This window comes from Halichoerus grypus, chromosome 1 (genome assembly GCF_964656455.1).
Source record: "Halichoerus grypus chromosome 1, mHalGry1.hap1.1, whole genome shotgun sequence".
Classification (NCBI taxonomy): domain Eukaryota; kingdom Metazoa; phylum Chordata; class Mammalia; order Carnivora; family Phocidae; genus Halichoerus; species Halichoerus grypus.
The window spans coordinates 162,691,975-162,712,131 of NC_135712.1; the positions used below are offsets into that span (position 1 = coordinate 162,691,975).

Sequence of the window (20,157 nt, forward strand, 5' to 3'; positions counted from 1 at the left end):
ACCATCCTTCCCAGGGCAGGAGTCGGCAGCTGCCCCTCTGAATAAGGGATTGGCTCTCCAGGGGCCACAAGCCTCACGCCTCCCTTCTGCCTCCCCAACCTGCATCATTTTTTCTTACCTTCTGTCCAGGTCACTCACTTCTGTCACCTGTCTGGCCTCAGAGGTGTTAGAGTTGGCAGTCTTTACTTCTTCACTCACACATCACCCACGCAGGATGTATCCCCCTGCGGCATCCCTGCCCCACCAACCCCTCTGCTCACTGCTGCCCCCTGTGGGCCTCCTCTGCTAGGCATTGTGCTGGCCATGGAGGATCCAGGCAGCCCCGGGGACCAGGAGACATCCGAGTGCGGGGCTGCCTCCCTGCATTTGCTCATTCAAGGAGTCTCCACCAGCAGCCTGCCACCCTCCCTCCTCGGCCAGAGGGAGCCCCACATTGCAAGCTGGAAACTGCTGATCCCGTGGGGGGACCGAGAGAGGTGGCAGGGCCGGGTGAGGGCCATACCAGAGTTGTCCTCATCCTTCCGGATCTTCAGCTTCACCAGGTCCTCACACTGCCGCAGGATCTGCACAGCATCCTCCATGGGGCAGTTGTCCAAGCGGATGTTGTCGATGGCCAGCAGCTTGTCGCCTGGCTCGAGGGTGCCAGTCCTGCAGGAGCAGGGGTGGGGGACACAAAGAGCCTGGCACATGTTACTCCCCATGGACGGCTCCCCTTACCCTGTGTCCAGGGCCATCCCTACCTGTGTGCCACACTGCCCTTCTTGATGTCAGAGATGATCAGGGGCTCTCCTCGCTTCCTGCTGGTCGCTGGGGGGAAAGAAGCCATGAATCCAACCTTTGATGGCCTCAGCCTCGAGGAGGGGGGCTGGGAGGGCCCAGGAGTTGGGGCATGAATGCTGAGCCACATGCCCTGCTCTCACTGCTTCCTGCCTGGTGACCATGAGTAAATCAGCCCCCCTTCTGCCTCACTTTCCCCACTGCAAAATGGGGATGGCACCACAGAACTCATGGAGATGTCACGAGATTAAACTAGACAAGGCAAAACCTAACGTGGATCCCGGCACATAGTAGGTGCTCAATCCACATCAGCCCTTTGCCCTTCTGCTCAGCCCATCCCCCAGCAAACTGTGAGCCCCTTCAGGGGCTGTGTCTGGCTGGCACTCCCACCTAGCACAGGGTGGGCCCCAGAACTAGGTGACCCATCCACAGTTGAGTTTTCCCTTCTCCCAGCTGCAGGGAGTGCTGGCTGAATGGCTCCCAGGGGCCTCCGTCTCTGGGAATTGCCTTTGGCCGAGAGAACGGCCTCACCCAAGGTTGTACAGCTCCTGGGAGCGGCCTGGTCCACACAGTGGTGCAAAGGCCTGGCTCCCAGCCTCATTCACGACAACTTCCAAAGCCTTCCTGGCCCAAGAGCTCTCCGTGGGACCGGCTGCATCACAACCAGCTTCTCCGTCCACCCAGTCCCACATCCCTCACCTGGCACAGGTGTTGATTCCAAGGGCCCTTCTCAGTAAAACCCCCCCGAATGTAACTTTGTCTAAGAAGCTCTTTCTGGGGAAATGTGACCTAAGACAATGGGTGTTACATGAGTAGCTACATTTTCTTGCAAAAAAAGTCCATCTGGGCTAATGGGTTTTCCCATTAGTGACCAGATGGTAGGAGCCCTTTCTAGCCCATGTGGCATCTTTGCAGATAAGACAAGGGCGCCCCTTCCAATTAGTCCATTGAGGAAATGATGTAATAAAATGGTAAGTCTACCTCAGATGGGCACCCTAATGTCATGTACAACTTGTGCAACTGTATCTGGCAGCCCTATCTGGAGTTTCCTGGGCTAGGAGCAGCTTCTCCCCTCCCAGATTGCTTAAACTCCCACCTCCATTGACTGTGGAGTCTGGGGTAGGAAGGGGCTGCACCAGGAGCATCCCCCTCCTCCAGGCTGGAGGTGTGGCTCGCTGGGGGTGGGGACTGGACAGCGGGGAGGGACTCACAGCCAATGGTGATGCCCAGCTCCACGCCTCGCCTCTTGGGCAGCTTCACGTGGAAGGTGCCACTGCTCGGGATGACGGACTCTGCATGCAAACACACGTGGACGCGTGTGAGACCCAAGGGAGGAGATGCAGGGAGTCCCAGCTCCCCACCCATTCTAGGCCAGCTGGGAGAGAATGCAAAGTCACCATCCCAACCCTATCCTGACAGAGGAGGAAACTGAGGCATGGTGAGCTGACATCTGTCTCAGACAATCAATCCGATCAGAGCAGATTTGGGGCTGGCACCTAGACCCCATGACTGCCATCCAGGGGGTTCCCCAGAGGCAAACCCAACCCAGTTCAGATCCAACAACAATTTACTGAGCACCTACTACGTGCCAGGCGTTAGCTGGGTGTTTTCACACGATTGATCTCATCTAACTCAAACAATATCCACTGTAGTAGAAGGACTCTATTCAGTATTTCACAGTTGGGGAAACTGAGGATGGTGGTGGGCAAGAAAGTCCTGTCCAAAGTCACAGAATGTCCAAATCACAGGACCAGAGTTCTAACCTGAGTTTGTGTTTGGGGTTCTTTACCTAAGGCCTGCCGAGGGGCATGGGATATTTTCAGCTCCCCTCTGCCCTCCCTTAGGTCCTGTTTTGGCACAAAAATCCCTCATCAACCCTCAGACTGGCGTGTGGGATTCCCGCCTCCCCGGCCAGGGCCTTCCCTGCCACCACTAGTCCTCAGGTACACACCGCAAACGCTCTGGCAGAGGGTCACCAGGCAGGGAGTGGGATGGGGCTGGAAGAGCATGTGCCCCGGGCAGGAGCAGGATAAAGAGAGGAGGGAGCACAGGGTCCCAACGCATGAGGAGGTGGGTAGGGACACTCACTCACCTGCCACATCAAACTCGACCTCCAACACGACCTTGTGGGCCAGCGCCGCGTCCCGCAGCAGCTGGTTGGCTTCCTCCATCGTCCCGTCCTCGGTGGCAATCCCGTTGATGGACAGGACCCGATCCCCGACCTGCAGCAGCCCACACCTGAACCCAGCCCCACAGAAAGAAGCAGCTCCGTTACCATCACGGCTATTCCTGGGGCACAGGAATGCCATGTGTGGGCAAGCCTGGGTCTGACTCACAGCTCAGCCCTGGGCCGGCTCTAGAGCCTCAGGCAACTAACCCCGTGACTCTGGCTAAGGGGGTAAACTCGCTGGGCCTCGGTTTCTCTGTCTGTCCAAGGGGGATGACGCTGTGCCTTACGAGATGTGTGTATAGAGAACGCTGACTTCAGACAGACAGGGGTTCAAGTCCTGGGTCACTCACGAGCTGTGTGACCCTGAGCAAAGGAATCAGCATCTCTGCGCCTCAGTTTCCTTATCTGTAAAGTGGGGTTGATGATGGAGTGGATGGGATGGTTAGGTGAGAGACCCTCGTGAAGCCAGGCTTGGCATATGACTCAGTTTCCCTGGCTGTCTGTGAGCCCCCTGAATTGGAGAGTGGCAGGCCCAGGGGGCGGGGGCAGTTGGCTCACCTCTCTGCCGGGCTGTCGGGCTCGATGAAGCGCACGAGGGGCGGGGAGGACAGGGTCTCGGTGGCGAAGATGCCTCCCTGGAGCTGGAGGCCAAAGCCGCTGAGGGGGTCTCCGCAGAGCACGACCTCCGTGGTCTCCGTGTGCACGATCTGTCCCCCAGGCCCCACCGTGCTGGAGGCCAGTGACACTGCGGGACAGGCGGGCACGGCTCTCAGGTGGGCAGTCCCAGAGAGCCCTTCCTGCCAGCACCAACCCACGCCCAGGCCCAAGGACCTAGAATCAGAGGGGCGAGTGGGTGGGAGCCCTGCCTCGCCCTGCGGAGTGCAGAGTCAAAGTGCACTCTGAGCCGTGCTCTCCCCGTCTGGCCCGCGGGTGAGTCCCACCCAGCAGGGCCGTGACAAGGATGAAGGAAACCAGCTCCTGGGACTGCCACGTTATAAACAGAGCTTCTGAGGGTTGTGCTGGTACGTGATGTTAGCTTTGTCAGAACGCTCTCATAATACCACATAGTATGCTAATTTTGGTGCAGCTTTATTGAGATACAATTTACCTATTTTTAGAGTGTACACGTCAGTGGTTTTTTAGTATATTAACAATGTTGTGCAACCATCAGCACAATCGATTGTAGAACACTTTCATCACCTCAAAATAACAAACCCTGGTCCCTTTAGCTATTGCCCCAAATCCTCCCATCTCTCCTGGCCCTAAGCAACCACTAACCTATTTGCTTCTGTGTAGATTTGCCTCTTCTGGGCATTCCACATAAATGGAATCCTATAATCTGTGGCCTTCTGCGTCTGGCTTCTCTCACTAAGCATAATGTTTTCAAGGTTTCTCCATATTGTAGCATGTCTCTGGAATTCGTACCTTTTTATGGCCAAATAATATCCCATTATATGAATACACCACATTTTATTTATGCATTCATCTCTTAATGGACATCTGGGTTGTTTCCACCTTTTGGCGAAAATGAATAATGCCGCTAAGAATATTCATGTGTAAGTTTTTGGGTGAACATGACATATGTTTTCATTTCTCCTGGGCGTATACCTAGATATGGAATTGCTGGGTCATATGAAAACCTTCTATCTATTTGATATGTTACTTAATGTATATCGTTTTATATTCCATATATAAAATACATTTGTATTATTAATATGGACATTGGATATCATTTATTAAATATAATTTACCATATTTAATTCTACTACTAATTATATTAAACTATTATATCTTTATTACTATTTTGTTATATTTATATTACACATTACAATACACATGATATATTATATTGTTACATATGTTGCGTTATTGTATTTATATTTATTATATTTTCACAGTTACATCCCTAATAATAAGAATGGTGCCTGGTACATAGGAGGTGTTCAAATTGTTCAATTAAATAATTATCATCAACAATAATAATGATAACATTTTATTTGTCATCCATCCTAGGAAAAGGACAGATAAGTGGTCACGAGAGCCCCCAGCCTCCACATGCCCCTGCCTATGAACAGCATTTCTGAATCTTTTCACCTACACACTCCCAGCTTTGGTGGTTGACAAAGGTGGTTGGTAAAGGCATATTTTACCTCTCATCTGACTCTGAAATCTGTTTCCCTTTTCACCTTGGCTTCCAGGAAGCTCATAACCATATTTCAGGTGCCAGGTGATTTGTACTCCTCGTTTCCCTCTTTTGGCTCAATTCCAAATGGCCCAGTTTGACCTTTCATCCTTCCTGGAGGCCTCTGCAGTTCACATGGCAGGAGGCTGGATAGACTTTCTACATCAGCAAAGCAAGGACTTTTCCCAGGAGACTTCAAAATTCTTGGCATTCTCGTGACTTTTGCTACCTCCACATTATCATTCACTACTATTTGTCTTTCCATTTATTCACTTTGTAAAATTCTTAAATACCTTCATTTCAAAAGGGAATTATAGACATAGTGATCATAAATAAAGAGAAATGCCTATAAACAAAAGGGAAGTAGAAATATATGTGTGTATGTGTATGTGTGTATATATATGTAAGTGTAGTATATATATACATGTACATATATATACACTATATATATGAGATATATATAATAAAAGTGAAAATTATTATAAACTATTACATCCTGGATGGCTAGTCTCAGGCCTATGTGTCTTTGTTTTAGGGGAAATTAAAAAATGTCAGAGAAGTGGTACAGACACAGCTACACCACACTCAGACTTTCTCTTTGAATGCATCAGAATGAATCATAGAATGAAAGAAAATGAAATGGAGTTACTGTGAAACCTTTATGCACATCTGAAAAGGTATCCTTTCCTGAGACACTGTGTCATCACCTGCTGGGAATTTTCCATAATCAAAATATAAGACTAAAATGTACAAAGTGACTGACACCCCTCAGGTGCGTCCTTGTGCAGCACACAACCTGCCCAACCGTCCATGGCAGCCTGGTGGACCACTCATGCTATTTAATGAGCCTACACACACCTGGGACCCTGTCCCAAATACCCCCATCCTTTGGCAAATCTCTCAGCCATACAGGCAGCCCAAAGAGGAGGGAAGAGACCATGGCTTACTTACATGTGCTCTTGTGTTCCCTTCTTCGCTGCCTCCTCCGCCCCATTGTAGTCCGGGGGCTCATGGGGTGGGATCCACGGGGAAGGGTGCTGGGATTGGTGCAGGGAAAGGCATGATTCATGGTCGGCGAGGAAAAGGGAGTCGAGGACAAGGCTGGGGAGATGAGAGCACAGCCCCGTGAACCCCAGAAGGGTCCCCCACCCTGCCACACAGTGGGTGCCAGGCAACCACCCCACGGAAGAGAGACACTGGGACGCCTTCCCCCTTTCACCTCAAACACTGGCTGTGTGACCTCAGACAGGTCTCGCCCGCTCTGGGCCTCAAAGACCGCAGGGTTTTCACAGACATGGTGAAACCCAGCTGCCAGGGATAGGGGCCCATCTCATCACTAATGTGCTAGGTAACGCTGGGCAGACTTCCTAATTTCTCGGAGTCTTGGTTTCCTCCCCTATGAAACATGCACAAGCCACAGTGAGGTGGACACATTACATCGGCTCTGGTCCTGGCCAGCAGGTGTGGCCCAGGTGGGCGTCCTGCAGTGGCCAGGCCGGGGGCTGTGACAGGAGAGCACGCAGGGGTCCCAGCGGTGTGGTTGATCACTCCTCTGCACCTTCACTGTGGCCCAAGGAAGAGGAGAGATAAGTGCAGGCGTCAGAGACTGAGCGAGTCGGGACTCAGCACAGCCCCCTGGAGCCACGCTCCCATCTGCGAGATGAAGTGAGGAAAGCAGGACCAGACAGCCTGAGTTTCCCCCAAGCCAAGCCAAGCCAGGCATTCAGATGCTGCTTGCGTGTCCCGGACGCCTACTATGAGCCAGGCACCGTGCTCAGTGCTCAGCCAAGCAGCAGCAGGGGCGGGAGGGAAAGTAGCCCCGGCCTGAGACCCGGCGCATCAGCTTTGAGCAGTGCAGTTGGCAGAGGCCGTAGGGCCCCTGCACCTTCAGGATCTGCAGTAGTGCTGTAGCCTGGGCAGCCTTGGGCACAGGGGCCAGGGGTCAAGCACCGGGGGCACTAGGGCTTGGCCGTTTCTGCCCCCCGCCCCCTGCGGGGCCCTCGGAGGCAACCTATGCTCCAGGGCCCCTGTGGGGTTGGCCGAAGTTTGCTCAGACCTACGCTGCAGACAGGCTGCTCTGGCCTCCTCCCCTCCAAGCTTTCACACGGTTTCCGCCCAGATGAATTCTCTGCGCTCCTTCTCCATCCCCTTCCCACGGGACCCCAGAGATCCTGCCTCCCCTACCTGCCCCACCTGATCCTCCCAACCACCTGCCATGCAACACCTTCTCCCAGTCTCCCCAGGTCTTGTCTTAGCTCTTCCTTCAGCTTCGGGGCTTTTGAGGGGTCCAGGCTGGTGCAGCATATCCATAGATGGATGAGGGGCTTGGCCAGCCTGGGAGACAGCTGCCTGGTCCCTGAGATAGGTCCCTTGGTCCCTCTGTGCCTCATTGTCATGATCTGTATAACGGGACTAAGATAGTGGCTGCCTCCTCGGATAATGGGAAGGATCTGGGTGTGTTAAGATGTAGGATGTGCCTCGAGCAGTGCCTGGCACCTAGCTGAGGCCACTTAATGAGGGCCAGGAAGACTGTCGCAGCCCTGTGCCCTCATCAGGCACTGTGCTTCTCTGAGCCTCAGTCGCCTCTGTCAAGTGGGATAACAGCAAAACCGCCCTCACAGACTTGTCACGAGGATGAAAAGAGATGACCCATGGGAAGCCCCAGCATTGAGCCCAGCTCACAGCAGGTGCGTTGTAAATGGTGCGAGAATGAGTCACTCTAGTTCAAGCCCCAAAGCCTCCTGTGGCAGGCCCTGGCTGTGGCTTGATCGGGCCTCTGCAGACCCCGGCAGAGATGTGTCTGCACAGAGCCACAGAGACGGACCGTCCCCAAGGCCTGTCTCCCCACATTTTATTTGGGGGATATCTTTCTCTCCCAGATGATCAATTAGGCTTGCAAAGGGTGGGGTGGGCTGACTCCATCCTTGCCCATACACGGTGTCCTGAGGGCTGGAATTCACAGCCTGACCACCCAGACCACAGTCCTGGGCTGTGCTCTGTCCTCTACCTCGTTTGACCCCTCCCAAGGCTGCGCTCCCATCTACAGATGAGGCAACTGAGGCTCAGAGGCATAAAGCACCTGTTCAGCTGGGGCAGGGCTGGCATTTGTACCCAAAGCCCAAGGTTTGGAATGTTGGACGCACTTCCAGGCTCTGAGCGGGAAGCTGCCTCCTTGTGACCACCCTGCCCCGGGTTCGGCTCTGCCCTCTGGTCTCTTAGATCACCGGCTTCCTCTGCTCTTGGACTGCCTAGCCCCCAGCTCCCTGCTCTGGTCTGGGAGACCCCAACTCCTCAAAAGGTAGGGGGGGCCTTAGGCCTTCCTGATTCCCTGGCTGCCTCCTCTGGACCTGCTGAGGACCCCGGAGCTGAGCCCCAGATCTAAGCTCTGAGCACAGAAGGACTGTCCTCTCCCTCGAGCTAGCCCTTATACTGCTATTAACTTAGCAAAGAGTGATGGCGCTAGCTTTGGGGCATCCACACCAGCAGACTGTCAACTCAAACATTCAGGCTGTTCCTCTGCCCCACCTCCCTGCCCTCAGCTGCTGCACTTGACAATCTGAGCTTCCCAACAGGAATGGACATTTGTTCTAATACATTTTAGTCTGCCCAGGGCTTCGGTCCCAGGCCTCTGGGACCTCGTGCACCCCTCCCCATCAGCTGTCAGGTTTGGGTCCTGAGACCTTCCAAGGGGACCCACCTGCCTCTGAGGGCTTCAGGGGCCGCCGACTTTGGGGTGCAGGCAGGATCTCCAGCCGCACTCTCTCCACCACACTGGCCAGGAGCTTGGTGGCCTCAAGCAGCGAGCAGTGTTCCGTGCTGGTGCCGTCGATGGACAGGATGTGGTCTCCAGCATGCAGGGCCCCACTCCTGGCCAGGCGGGAGAGTGAAGGGGGAGGCTGGTCTGGCCAGAGGGAGCTCTGGGCCGCCTCTCCCCCTGTATCCCTGCCCACTATGGTGGCGGCACCCAGCGTGTGCCTCACCTGTCCACCACGCTGGCCGGCTTGATGCGGTCAATGGTGATGACTGGCTTGTTCCGCTGGGAGCCAGTGGTGAGTGAGATCCCCAGGGCTGACCCAGGCATCTTGGTTATCTCCACTATCAAGGGCCCCGAAGCATTGGCCACCGTATCTGGCACAAGGAAGGAAAGAAGGGTTTGAAATGCAAATACTGAGCACTTGCCTCCCCAGCCTCACTCTGCTAGCCTGGTATTATCCTCACTGCTGGGGAGGGACTGTTGCACCCATTTTACAGATCAGAAAGCTGAGGCATGTGTAGGCAAAGGCCTTGTCCAAGTTCACACAAGTCCTCAGCAGCAGAGGCGGGACAGGGATTCGGCTCTGAGGGACTCGGACCCCAGGGCTCTGCCAGACGACACTAACATGCTCACAGTTTTGGAGAGCCTGCAGTTTGCCGGCTCCGAGCTGCATGTTCACTACCACCTTTCTGCATTCAGAAACCACACCCCCAGGAACCCACCCGGTGGCGTGAAAGCAAAACTTAGCTCCTTCTGCTCTTGCCCGCCCCCACCCCCCCAACCCCTGCCACCAGGTCCACATGTCAGCAAATCAGACCCCATTGACTTTCATCATTTCCTGAATGCGACCCTTCTGTGCTTCCTCGGCACCCAGCCTGGTGGGGCCCCCATCACCTCTCTCTCCCCCAGCCTTTCCCTTCCCTCCCTGATTTTTTTTTCCCCAACAGCACTTACTGCCATCTGACAGCCTCTGTATTTGATTTATTCTGTTTACTGTCCCTCTCTCCCAACCAGACGGTGAGCTCCATTAGAACCGAGATCTCGTCTGTATCGTTCTCACCTGGATCCCCAGGGCCTCCAACAGTCAACTGGCACATAGCGCTTACTGCCCAGAGAGGCTCAGAGAGGCTAGGTGACTGGCCCCAGGTCACACCGCCTTTGCAGTGGTGAGGATCTGTGCCCGCTACCCCCTCCCTCAAGCCCTGGGTCTCGTCCTGCCCCAACCCAAGTCCTCGGGCCCCCGACTCACCTGGGATGGCCACGTCGTACTCCACTTGGAAGAGCGCCTCGTGGCTGCATTGCCGTAGCGTGGCCAGGGCAGTGGTATGGCTGGCCCCGTGCAGCGGGATCCCGTCAACGCTGAGCAGCCTGTCCCCCACCTTCAAGGAGCCCTCCCTGCAGGGAAGGGCCCGGTCAGCCAGCCCGGCCCCGTGCGAGCACCAGCCACAGCCCTGGTGAGAGGCTGAGAGGCCGCTGGGAAAGGTGGGGTGGCGGGGGACGGAGAGGAGCAGGCAGTGGGTGAAGGAGGAAGGGGCGGCGCAGTGAGGGAGCGCATGGGGGAGGCTCTGGGGGAGCAGCTAAGTCAATGAAGCGGGGATGCAAACAGAGCTGGGACCAGCTCTGACATCTCCCACCCTGCTCGATGCTTAATACAGTCAGAGCCCCGGCTCAACCCAAGAATGTCTGCGTGGGGATGCCCCGGGGACACTGGGGACTGCCAGGGCCCAGAAAGGACAGCAGCCCTGCCAGGGCCACACAGCGTCAGGGGTGGGGCGGCCTGGAGGCTTCGCGCTGCCCATCTTGAGGTCCCTTCTCACTGCCCCCACTCTGGTTTCTCAGCAGCGAGTCTGGCCTGGTGACAAATGCGCCTGGGAACGAATTCGGCAGGGGCCCCCGGAGAAGGGCTGAGCAGGGGTTCACCTCGGTTTGGGTCAAATCCCCACCCTGGAATGCTTGTTCCAACAGGTGGCCAAAGCTATTCTGGGAGGTTCTATGAATAGCTCGTCACAGGGCCCCGTCCCAAGAACGGGTTTAGACTTCTGACAAGGCTGTTCCAGGCTTCTCTTAAAATGGCCAAGAATCTCCCACTGGGGAGGTCAGGGGGTCGGGTGCTGGGAACTGGACATGTTCCTCTCCCACATTCTCTCCTTTTGGCCCTGCCCGCTCAGCCCAGGCAGCACCAGGCGGGATGGCACAGCCAGGACTCAGAGGCTGCAAGACAGAGGCCACAGTGGTGCTGCTCACGGTGCCCCAAATCTCTCACGGTAACTCCTAGGAGCTGCAGAATCAGACCCATTCCACAGATGGGGGAAGAACAACATAACACCAAGGCTTGCTTCCCTCCCCACCCCTGAGACAGTAGGATGCCAGGGAGGAAAGAGCTTGGGGTCTCTCTCATTTGGGATGGAGTCCTGGTTCCACCAACAATTCTGAGTGACTCTGGGGCAACGGGCATCCTCTCTTTGGGCCTCAGTTTGCTCATCAGGAGAATGGGCACAATGGCTTCTGGTCTGCCTTCTTCACAGGGGATCTGGGCATAGTCAGGGCAGGGAAAGGCTTCCTCCAGCTTCCTCCGGCTCAGGCTCACCTGTCAGCGGGGCCACCAGGCCGGACGTAGGTCAGGACAAGCGGGCGGGTCTTGTGTACATCTTCATGGGCACCCCCTGGACAGAATTCAACAGGAGGTGGCAGTCATCTACCCACTCTTTCCCTGACACCTAGAGGACCTGACTCAGCCCTAAGCCGGCTCCCTTCATTAAATCTGTTTGAGGACCTGTCCTTGCTATTCACAGGCCCTCTTATAAGATTCCAACTATAAATCCCCAGAGTGTGACAGAAAGTAGGGACATGACTGAAATCCTCTCTCTCTCTTAAATGGTTTGCTTCCCTTCCTATGACGCCATCCTATTTTCCTTTTTGCCCTGGTTCCGAGGCAGCTCTAAACTTTATTCTCAATCTCACTCCCAGCAATCATGCACACTTCATTTCTTGGCAAATTTTTCCATTTAACATTTGACTTAATGGTCCTCACTTTTTTAAAGTCAGAAGCAAGAAGCTATCTATCTATTAATCTATCTATCCATATAAAGCAAAACAGAACACACATGGAATAGGCAATAGCCTCCTTCCCTCCCCTTGACCCCAAGTGTGACTCTCTTACACTGACCTCTGAGGACAAAGCCAAAGCTATTGCCTTCCTTGTACAGGGAGACGTCCACTGTCTTTGTGATGATCCCTGGGTTGTTCTCAGGGGCTGGGGAGAAATGGAGGGCTCCTTTGAGTCCCTCAGTCACATCATCAAGCCACAGACATCCCCAAAGCTCATTCCGGGAGAGCTGGGTGACCAGTCACAGAGATTACAGGGAGGGTAAACTCCCCCCACCCCCACCCATTTACAGGTAGGACAAGTAAGACTTCAAGAGTTCTGCTGAACTCAGACTTGAGTCCGTGGCTATGGGTTCAGGCCAGGGTTGAATTCTAGTTATTCAAATCTTAAGACTTTAGACCAACTTTGAAAATTCAGACCTAGGCTAAACCCTAGGCCACTGTACTCAATGCAGGCTGGTAGGGTGGAGAGAGCAGTAGGACAGGGAACAATTTTTTTAGCCAACATTCCCCAAACCTTCCCCCCTGAAGGAAAAGCATCTGAGCACTAAATATACAAAATGACACTGGTTTATAAACAGGGCCCTGCCACCTCCTGGTGACAGCATACTGCAATTGTAGGCAAAGTCCCTAGGTGCGGCTTAGATGTTTGTGGCCAATCCTCAGGTCCCACCCACCCAGGTCCCCAGCTGGCATGGACCCCACCACCCAGGTGCTGGTGGGGAGATGGCTGTATCTACCCACGACTAAGGCAGTGGAGAAAGTTCCCAGTCCAAGGGCACCCACCGGGCGGGGGCAGCTCATACTCCACCTCCAGCACCACGCGCTCGCCCACATTCTTGAGCAGGGTGATGATCTCATCATGGCGGAGCCTGGTCAGATGGATCCCATTCACTGACCGAATATAGTCGCCCACGTTCAGCAGGTCACTCCTGGGAGCAAGGAGGCCAGAGCACATGCATGGTGGCAAGTGCCAGCATCCACACCCGCTCTTCTGTTGAATCATTTTGATCTCTGAATCCCCATTTTACCGATGGGGAAGCTGTGGCTCAGAGAGGTCAGACATCATCCAGGGTCACACAGCGAGTTAGTAAGAGAGCGTGGGTTCTAACCTGGACCTGTCTGACACCCAGGCCTGGCATTTTCCCCTGCTGGGGTGTTACCCGCCTGATGAAGGCTCTGATCAGCCCCAAGGAGCCTGCAAGAGTGGCCAGATCATCTCCCCCTTTGCTAGTTCCTAAAGCACTCACCCTGGCTTCTGACTACTAATCTGTTCTGTTCCACCGGACACTTACCAGCGCCTGCCCTGAACGAGGCCCAGAGAGGCTAACCCCTAGGTCTCATGGAATTCATGGTCTAAGGGAGCCACATAGGTAAGATGACAGGAAAATCCAGAGCAATGTGTCCAGAAGTGGCACCCAGGGCCGTGTGAGCAGAGCAGGGCAGCTGCCTCGCCCTGGGATGGGGGGCCTCCCAGAGGCAGTGTGGGTAGGGGTGGGGGTGAATAGGAGTCTGCCAGTGGGGAACAGGCCTTCCGAGAAGGTAACTGCTCGTGCAAAGTTCTGGAGGGCCTGGCAAGAGTGGGATGCTGTGGCCAAGTCAGCCCCTTACGTAAAGGGAAGAGAAGCTGGGGCCCAGAATTACAGCCTCCACTGGACGCTTCCGTCCGAGAAGCACTTGGGTGCTCCTAGAAACACCCACCTAATCGCTCTGCCTACAGCCCTGGTCCATTTTCCATTGGCCCCTGGCCCTTTCCTACTGCCCCACCAAGCCCCCTCCTCACCTGGCGGCGAGCCCCCCCGGTCTCAGGTTGGAGACCCTGGGCTTCCCATCCTTGTCGGTGCCACCTGAGATGGTCAGGCCCAGCGTGCTGCCTTCCTTCTTGATCAGCTCCACCATGGTGACCCCGCGGAACTCCTCTGTCAACAGATGGGGGGTGAGCAGGCAGCATGGGGCAATTCCGGACCCCCAGCTCCAATACAACTGAGACCAACACTCGGTAAATGGGGCACCTGGCCACAAAATGCTGAGTAAGATCATCTCCCTTTTACACCAGAGGATCAGTGAAGTTAAGTGACTGGCCTAAGGTCACAGAGCGAGTTAGCGGCAGAGCCAATGCCGTCTGACCCCGACTCTGAGCTCTCCGCGCCTCCAGGACAGACAAGGAGGAAGGAGAGGAGGCTCCTTACCTGGAATGCTCTGTCTGCGGCATGCCAGGGCCACGTCCGTCCCTCCCGCATCCTTGCCTCCTTTGGAGTAAGGCCCATCGTCTGCAGGCAAGAAAGAGAAAAGGCCCCGAGTTGCACTTTCATTTCAGTGCAGGAGAACCCTTTCAGCCTTGGGAATCTTCTGGTTCGCGGATGTGGCCTGGAAGAGGGGGTTCCTTCTGCCACCAGCTCCACCAAGTCTCCGCTGGGGCATCCTCATGGCTCCCCCCCCCCCCCCGCCAGAGGCTCCATCTCTGCCCTTGGGCTGAATAACCTTCTGAACAGCGATGATATACAGGGAGCTTCACAGCTGTTCTGTGGGTAACCATCTCCACAACGTAATTATGGGCAGGATTATTCCACCGTACAAATAAAGGAGCTCAGGATCCCAGCGGGACTACTCAGGCCCCCAGGCACACAGCTGGGGAGTTGTGCAATTTGAATTAGAATGCAGGTCTGCGGACTCCACTGCCCGGGGCGTGTTGCACGCCCGCTGGGACAGGCAGCTCTCTCACGCACGGGTACCACCGCACATGTGAGACAGGGCCCACCGTGAGCAAACTCAATCTTGAACGGACCCAGTTAGTGCTCCTTCTTGAGGACTGAACTTTAGGGTTTACAATTCATATTCTCAGACATTCTAGGCAGCCAGAGATAAGTCTGTCTCCTTTAGTTTTAATTCTAGAAAACACTCTCCTATTATTTCTTTAAGTGTTGTTTCCTTCCCTCTCTTACGAAACGCTTAATGGATATTCCTTGGGACTTTGCATTTTTCTCTCCCACGACCCATCACCTCTCTCTATCACATTTCCTACTTCTGTCTCTCTCGGGGATGTCTCATTTGCAGTAACATTAGCCTTTTTAATGCTTGGAGAAGTTTGTCATAGATTTCAAACATAAGGAAAATAGACTAGTACAACGCAGAGGTTCTTAAAGGAGGGTCCCTAGCCCAGCATCATCTGGGCACTTGTCAGAAATGCAAGTTCTTGGGCCCCACCTAGGACGGAGTAAATTAGAAACTTGGAGGGTGGGGTTCAGCAATCTGCAGGTGCGTATGTTTTAGTGTATTACCCTAACTTATATTTTCATCTATTTTTAAAATCTTATAGACATTAAAATTAATTCTTTGTGGTGTGCTTTTCTCTGGGTTTTGGGAAATGTGTCCTGACCACCACCACAGTCAGGATTTAGAACATTTCCATCGCCCCCAAAATTCTCCCTTGCTGCCCCTCTGTAGACAGACCCTGCCTCACCCCCGCCCCCAACTACCAATGGTCTGTTTTCTCTCTAAATAATTCTGGCTTCCCTAGAATGCCATATAAATAGAATCATAGTGTGTGGGCTTTGGAGTCTAGTTTCTTTCATTTAGCATCATCATTTGAGATTCACACATGTTTTTTCATGGATCAGTAGTCTGTTCCACTTTATTGCTGACTGGTGTTCAATTGCAGGGATGATGTACTGTGTGCTTAGCCATTCACCTGTTGAAAGACATTTCCACTCTTTCCAGTTTGGGGTGATTTCATAGGAAGCCGTAATAAATATCTGCATACAAGTTTTTGTTTGAACATCACATTCCATTCCACCTAGGTAAATATCCAGGAATGGGATTCTGGGTCATATGGTAAGGATGAGGTTAACTTTGTAAGAAACTGCCCATCTGGTTTTCAAAGTGGCTGCAACATAGAGGGGAGCATGTCCCCCAGTAATGGATGAATGCTTCACATTCTCACCAGCATTTGGCAATGTTAGTTAGGGTTTTTTTTTTTTTTTTTTTAATTCTAGACATTCTAATAGATATGTAGAAGTTTCTTATTGTGGCTTTTTTTAAGATTTTTTTTTAAGATTTTATTTATTTATTTGACAGAGAGAGACAAAGTGAGAAAAGGAACACAAGCAGGGGGAGTGGGAGAGGGAGAAGCAGGCTTCCCGCTGAGCAGGGAGCCCGATGTGGGGCTCGATCCCAGGACTGTGGGATCATGACCTGAGCCGAAGGCAGATGCCTACTGAATGAGCCACCCAGGCGCCCCAAGATTTTATTTTTAAGTAAACTCTACACCCAGCGTGGGGCTGGAACTCACAACCCTGAGATCAAGAGTCACATGCTCCACCAACTAAGCCAGCCAGGCGTCCCTCTTATTGTGGTTTTAAATGTGCACTTGCCTAATGACTAATGATGTCGTATGCTTCTCCTTATTTGCCATCCATACATATCTTCATTGGTGAAGTGTCTATCCAAAGTTTTTGTCCATTTTTAAGTTGGGTTGTTTTCTTGTTATCAAATTTTTATATATTCTGGATACAAGTCCTTTGTCAGATACAATAATCTGTGTTTGGCAAAGGCGACTCTGTTCACACTGAAGTTTGAGAACCACTGGTATAATGAGTCCTATTTACCCAACATCTAGTTTTAACAATTATTAACACTGTCATACTTATTCCATATATTTTTATCTATGTTGAAATATTTTGTTTTATTTATTACATTTATTATTTTTTAGAGATTTATTTATTTATTTGCTAGTGTGTGTGTGTGTGTGTGTTTGTGTGACCAGGGGAGAGGGGCAGAAGGAGAGGTAGAGAGAGTCTCAAGCAGACTCTGAGCTAAGCACAGAGCCCAAGGCAGGGCTCCATCTCATGACCCTGAGATCATGACCTGAGTTGAAACCAAGAGTTGGTCGCTTGACCCACTGAGCCACTCAAGCTCCCCTCTATGTTGAAATACTTTAAAACAAACCCCAGACATGATGAAATTACACCTCTAAATATTTCAGTATGCATTAAAAAAAATAGGAACATATTTCTTATCCAACAAAAATACCATTATCACACCTTATAAAATTAAAATGATTCCTTAATTATTAATTTAATACCCACTCCATATTCAAATCTTCCCAATTCCAATGAGCTTTTAATTTCAACGAGTACATTTTTGGTTTTGGAAAGCTTTGTTTGGTTCCTTTGCTTATATTCTCATTCTGCTTTCATATGCTGTTCTGTCCTTTTCTATTGTGCCTTTTATGTCTCTAATAATTTTAAATCTTTCCAATGTTCATCTGTTACTCAGCCTTCTATTATCTCAGACTCTTGAGGGCTGTTTCTGCTGTCTGGGACATCTGATGACTCTCCCTCCCAGGGAACTATTTCCTCATGTGTTTGGTAATTGTTAGATTGTGAGCTCATCTTTAGTGGGGCTTTATCTGTGGGAATCTTATTCAGCCTGGTTGCGAGCAGGTCCCTCCAGGGTCCAGACAGCATTTGCAATTCCTTCCCGTCAGTGTCTGCCAAGGCATCATTACCAACACCTTGGCTCAGGGATTCTGGAACCAGGGGCGTAGTGTGAATTACAACCTTCGACAGAACCAAGGGGCACATCTCAGGTCACACATTCTCAAAGGAGACCACCCAAGACCTAGTTGAGACAGACAGGCTCTCTCTTTGGTAGATGCACGGATATTTTCTAAATCCCCACTTTCACTGAGAGTATATCTTTTTAAAGGTCCTGGCTTTCTGCTGGGGTGTGAGTTCCAACTGGGGAAAGTATAAGGGGCATCATCTCCTGTATCCTTAAGCTATTAAAACCCAAGCCCTTGGTTAGAGACCAGCTAACACCCTCATTCCTGCTACCACCCCAAATGGGAAGCCTCAGCGTCAGCCTACACTCATCCTACCATTTTTCAGTTTTCTCTTTGTTTTTTGATGAGAAATGTATAGAATTTATAGACCAATCTGTGGACAGGTGACATCTTTACAATACTGGGTCTTCCAATCAATGAACATGGTCTATTCTTTCATTTATTTTTGTCTTCTTTAATCTCTGCCAAGAATATTATGTATTTTCATGGGCAAAGATCTTGTACATCTTTCTTTAAATATATTTCTAGATATTTGAAGTTTTTTTTTAATAAAGATTTTATTTATTTATTTGACAGAGAGAGACACAGCAAGAGAGGCAACGCAAGCAGGGGGAGTGGGAGAGGGAGAAGCAGGCTTCCCGCTGAGCAGGGAGCCTGATGCAGGGCTCGATCCCAGGACCCTGGGATCATGACCTGAGCTGAAGGCAGATGCTTAACGACTGAGCCACCCAGGCACCCCGATATTTGAAGTGTTTTAATGCTATTGTAAATTGGATTGTTTTTCAAATTTAATTTTCTAATCATTTGTTGCTGGCATATAATAATACAGTTAATTTTGTATTCTGACCTTTAAAATCCCCATATTAATTCTAATCATTTATCTGTAGGTTCTTCAGGATTTTCTGTCATCTGTGAAAAATGACAATTTTATTTCTTACTTTCTAAACTTCATACTTTTTATTTTTGTTATTTGCCTTTTTGCACCGGCAAGACATCCAGTACAAAACTGATAGAAGTGGTTATACAGCCCATGCTTATCTCCTCTCCAGCTCACCCTCTTCATTTCCTGTGAATTCATCTGCGCATCTCAAAGGAGTTTGAAGCTGGAAGGTTTCAGGTTACCTGCTCTGTGAGAATGCCAGAGCCCCTGCCTCCCCTCAGCACCTCCTTATCTTAGGCACCATGCATATTCTGAATTCTCCTGAATGCCCTGACAGGTAAGGGAAAGGGGGCTCATGCGTTATGCACCAACCATCCACACTACCCCCTTCTATCTCCTTCACTTCTCACAGTGGCCCTGGGAGGAGGCAGATGCTATCACCGTCACTTCCACTTGACAGAGGAGAAAACTTGTGACTCAGAGGGGCAAAGTCCTTAGCCAAGGCAGCTTCTGCAAAAAACCAGGACCCGACCCCAGGCCCCTTGCCCATGCTACCCCATGTTCCAGGCTCTCTGGACCAGTTTATTTTTTTCACACTCCTTCTCCAGGTCCTTTCTCAGCACAGGACTGAGCTGAGCAAAGACAAGTGACAAACCATCAGGCTGGCAGGTTCTCCCGTGCTGTCCCAGGGGGCCACTCCTCCCAGCACCAGGTATGCTCCTTGGGCTTCCACAGCTTCCTTGAGCCTCACTTGAGCCTGCACACGCCCCCACCTGCTCTGGAAGAAGAACTCTCCAGCTGCCCTCATCCCTGCAGCTCTACCCTAGCCCAGTGTTAAGATGATGGGCTCAGGGTTCAGCCCAGCCCGAGGGCAAACCCTGGCTCAGCTATTCACCAGCTGTGGGAAGGCCACTCCTCTCCCCAGGCCTCTGGCCATGGCGAGACCTAACTCGCAGGACCTATCTTCCTTCCTCGGTGGAGGCATGAGGAAGCAGGGCTGGAGAGGAAGCAGGGCTGAAGAGGACTCAGTCCTGGCCAGGGGCAGAAGCTGAGTATCCCATCCCAGCCAGGTCCTTTTCAGGAGAGAGAGGATCAGATTGGGTTTCAGTGGGGGGTGGAGTCAGCCTGGGTCAAGGTCAGGGCTCAGCTTGAGGTCAGGGTCAGGGCTCAGTCAGAATCAGGGACAGGGTTCAAACTACAGCAGGTTTCTCGACCTCTGCACTATTGACATCTTTTTTTGCTAGATAATTCCACGTCGTGGTGGTGGGGGGCTCTCTTCTGCATTGCAGGATGGTCAGCAGCATCCCTGCCCTCTAACCACTAGATGCCAGTAGCACCCCACCGCATCATGACAACCAAACATAACTCCAGACATCGCCAAACATCCCCTAGGGGAGCAATATTGCTCCACCCAACCCCCCGCCTTGACAATCACTGCTCTAGAGTCTGGGTGGGGCCCAGGCTGGGACTGGGTCAGGTTCAGCATGAGGTCAGGATCATGGCCCAGCCAGGATCTCAGGAAGATGAGACCCTTCACCACCTGCAGCTCTAACCACTGAGAAACCACCCAGCTCCCCCAGCACTCTGCTTCTGCAGACCAAGGCTAGGCTCCCTTTGCTTTCCAGAAGGTAGTTAATAACAAATCAGACAGCAGTTAAGCCCAGAATCATTTCCAGGGCCCCTGGAGTTGGGCCCCCAGCAGCTTCGCTCACTAGCCCCCCTCCAC

The 20,157-nt window shown here is 52.2% G+C and overlaps 1 protein-coding gene across 4 annotated transcripts in view; it reads right to left on the reverse strand.

Moving 5' to 3' along the window:
- The window catches only part of GRIP2 (glutamate receptor interacting protein 2), a 95,962-nt gene that overhangs the window by 14,616 nt on the left and 61,189 nt on the right, over positions 1-20,157 (reverse strand). For all 4 annotated transcript variants that reach the window (XM_036073645.2, XM_036073646.2, XM_036073648.2 and 1 more), the window contains exons 2-16: positions 14,178-14,258; positions 13,772-13,907; positions 12,775-12,920; positions 12,050-12,136; positions 11,471-11,546; positions 10,133-10,278; positions 9,110-9,257; positions 8,827-8,996; positions 6,567-6,692; positions 6,081-6,230; positions 3,506-3,692; positions 2,870-3,015; positions 1,989-2,069; positions 741-807; positions 503-648 (exon numbers count right to left, since the gene is read on the reverse strand). In XM_036073645.2, the coding sequence (XP_035929538.1) occupies positions 503-648; positions 741-807; positions 1,989-2,069; positions 2,870-3,015; positions 3,506-3,692; positions 6,081-6,230; positions 6,567-6,692; positions 8,827-8,996; positions 9,110-9,257; positions 10,133-10,278; positions 11,471-11,546; positions 12,050-12,136; positions 12,775-12,920; positions 13,772-13,907; positions 14,178-14,258 (1,893 nt within the window). The remainder of the gene's footprint in view (positions 1-502; positions 649-740; positions 808-1,988; positions 2,070-2,869; positions 3,016-3,505; positions 3,693-6,080; positions 6,231-6,566; positions 6,693-8,826; positions 8,997-9,109; positions 9,258-10,132; positions 10,279-11,470; positions 11,547-12,049; positions 12,137-12,774; positions 12,921-13,771; positions 13,908-14,177; positions 14,259-20,157) is intronic.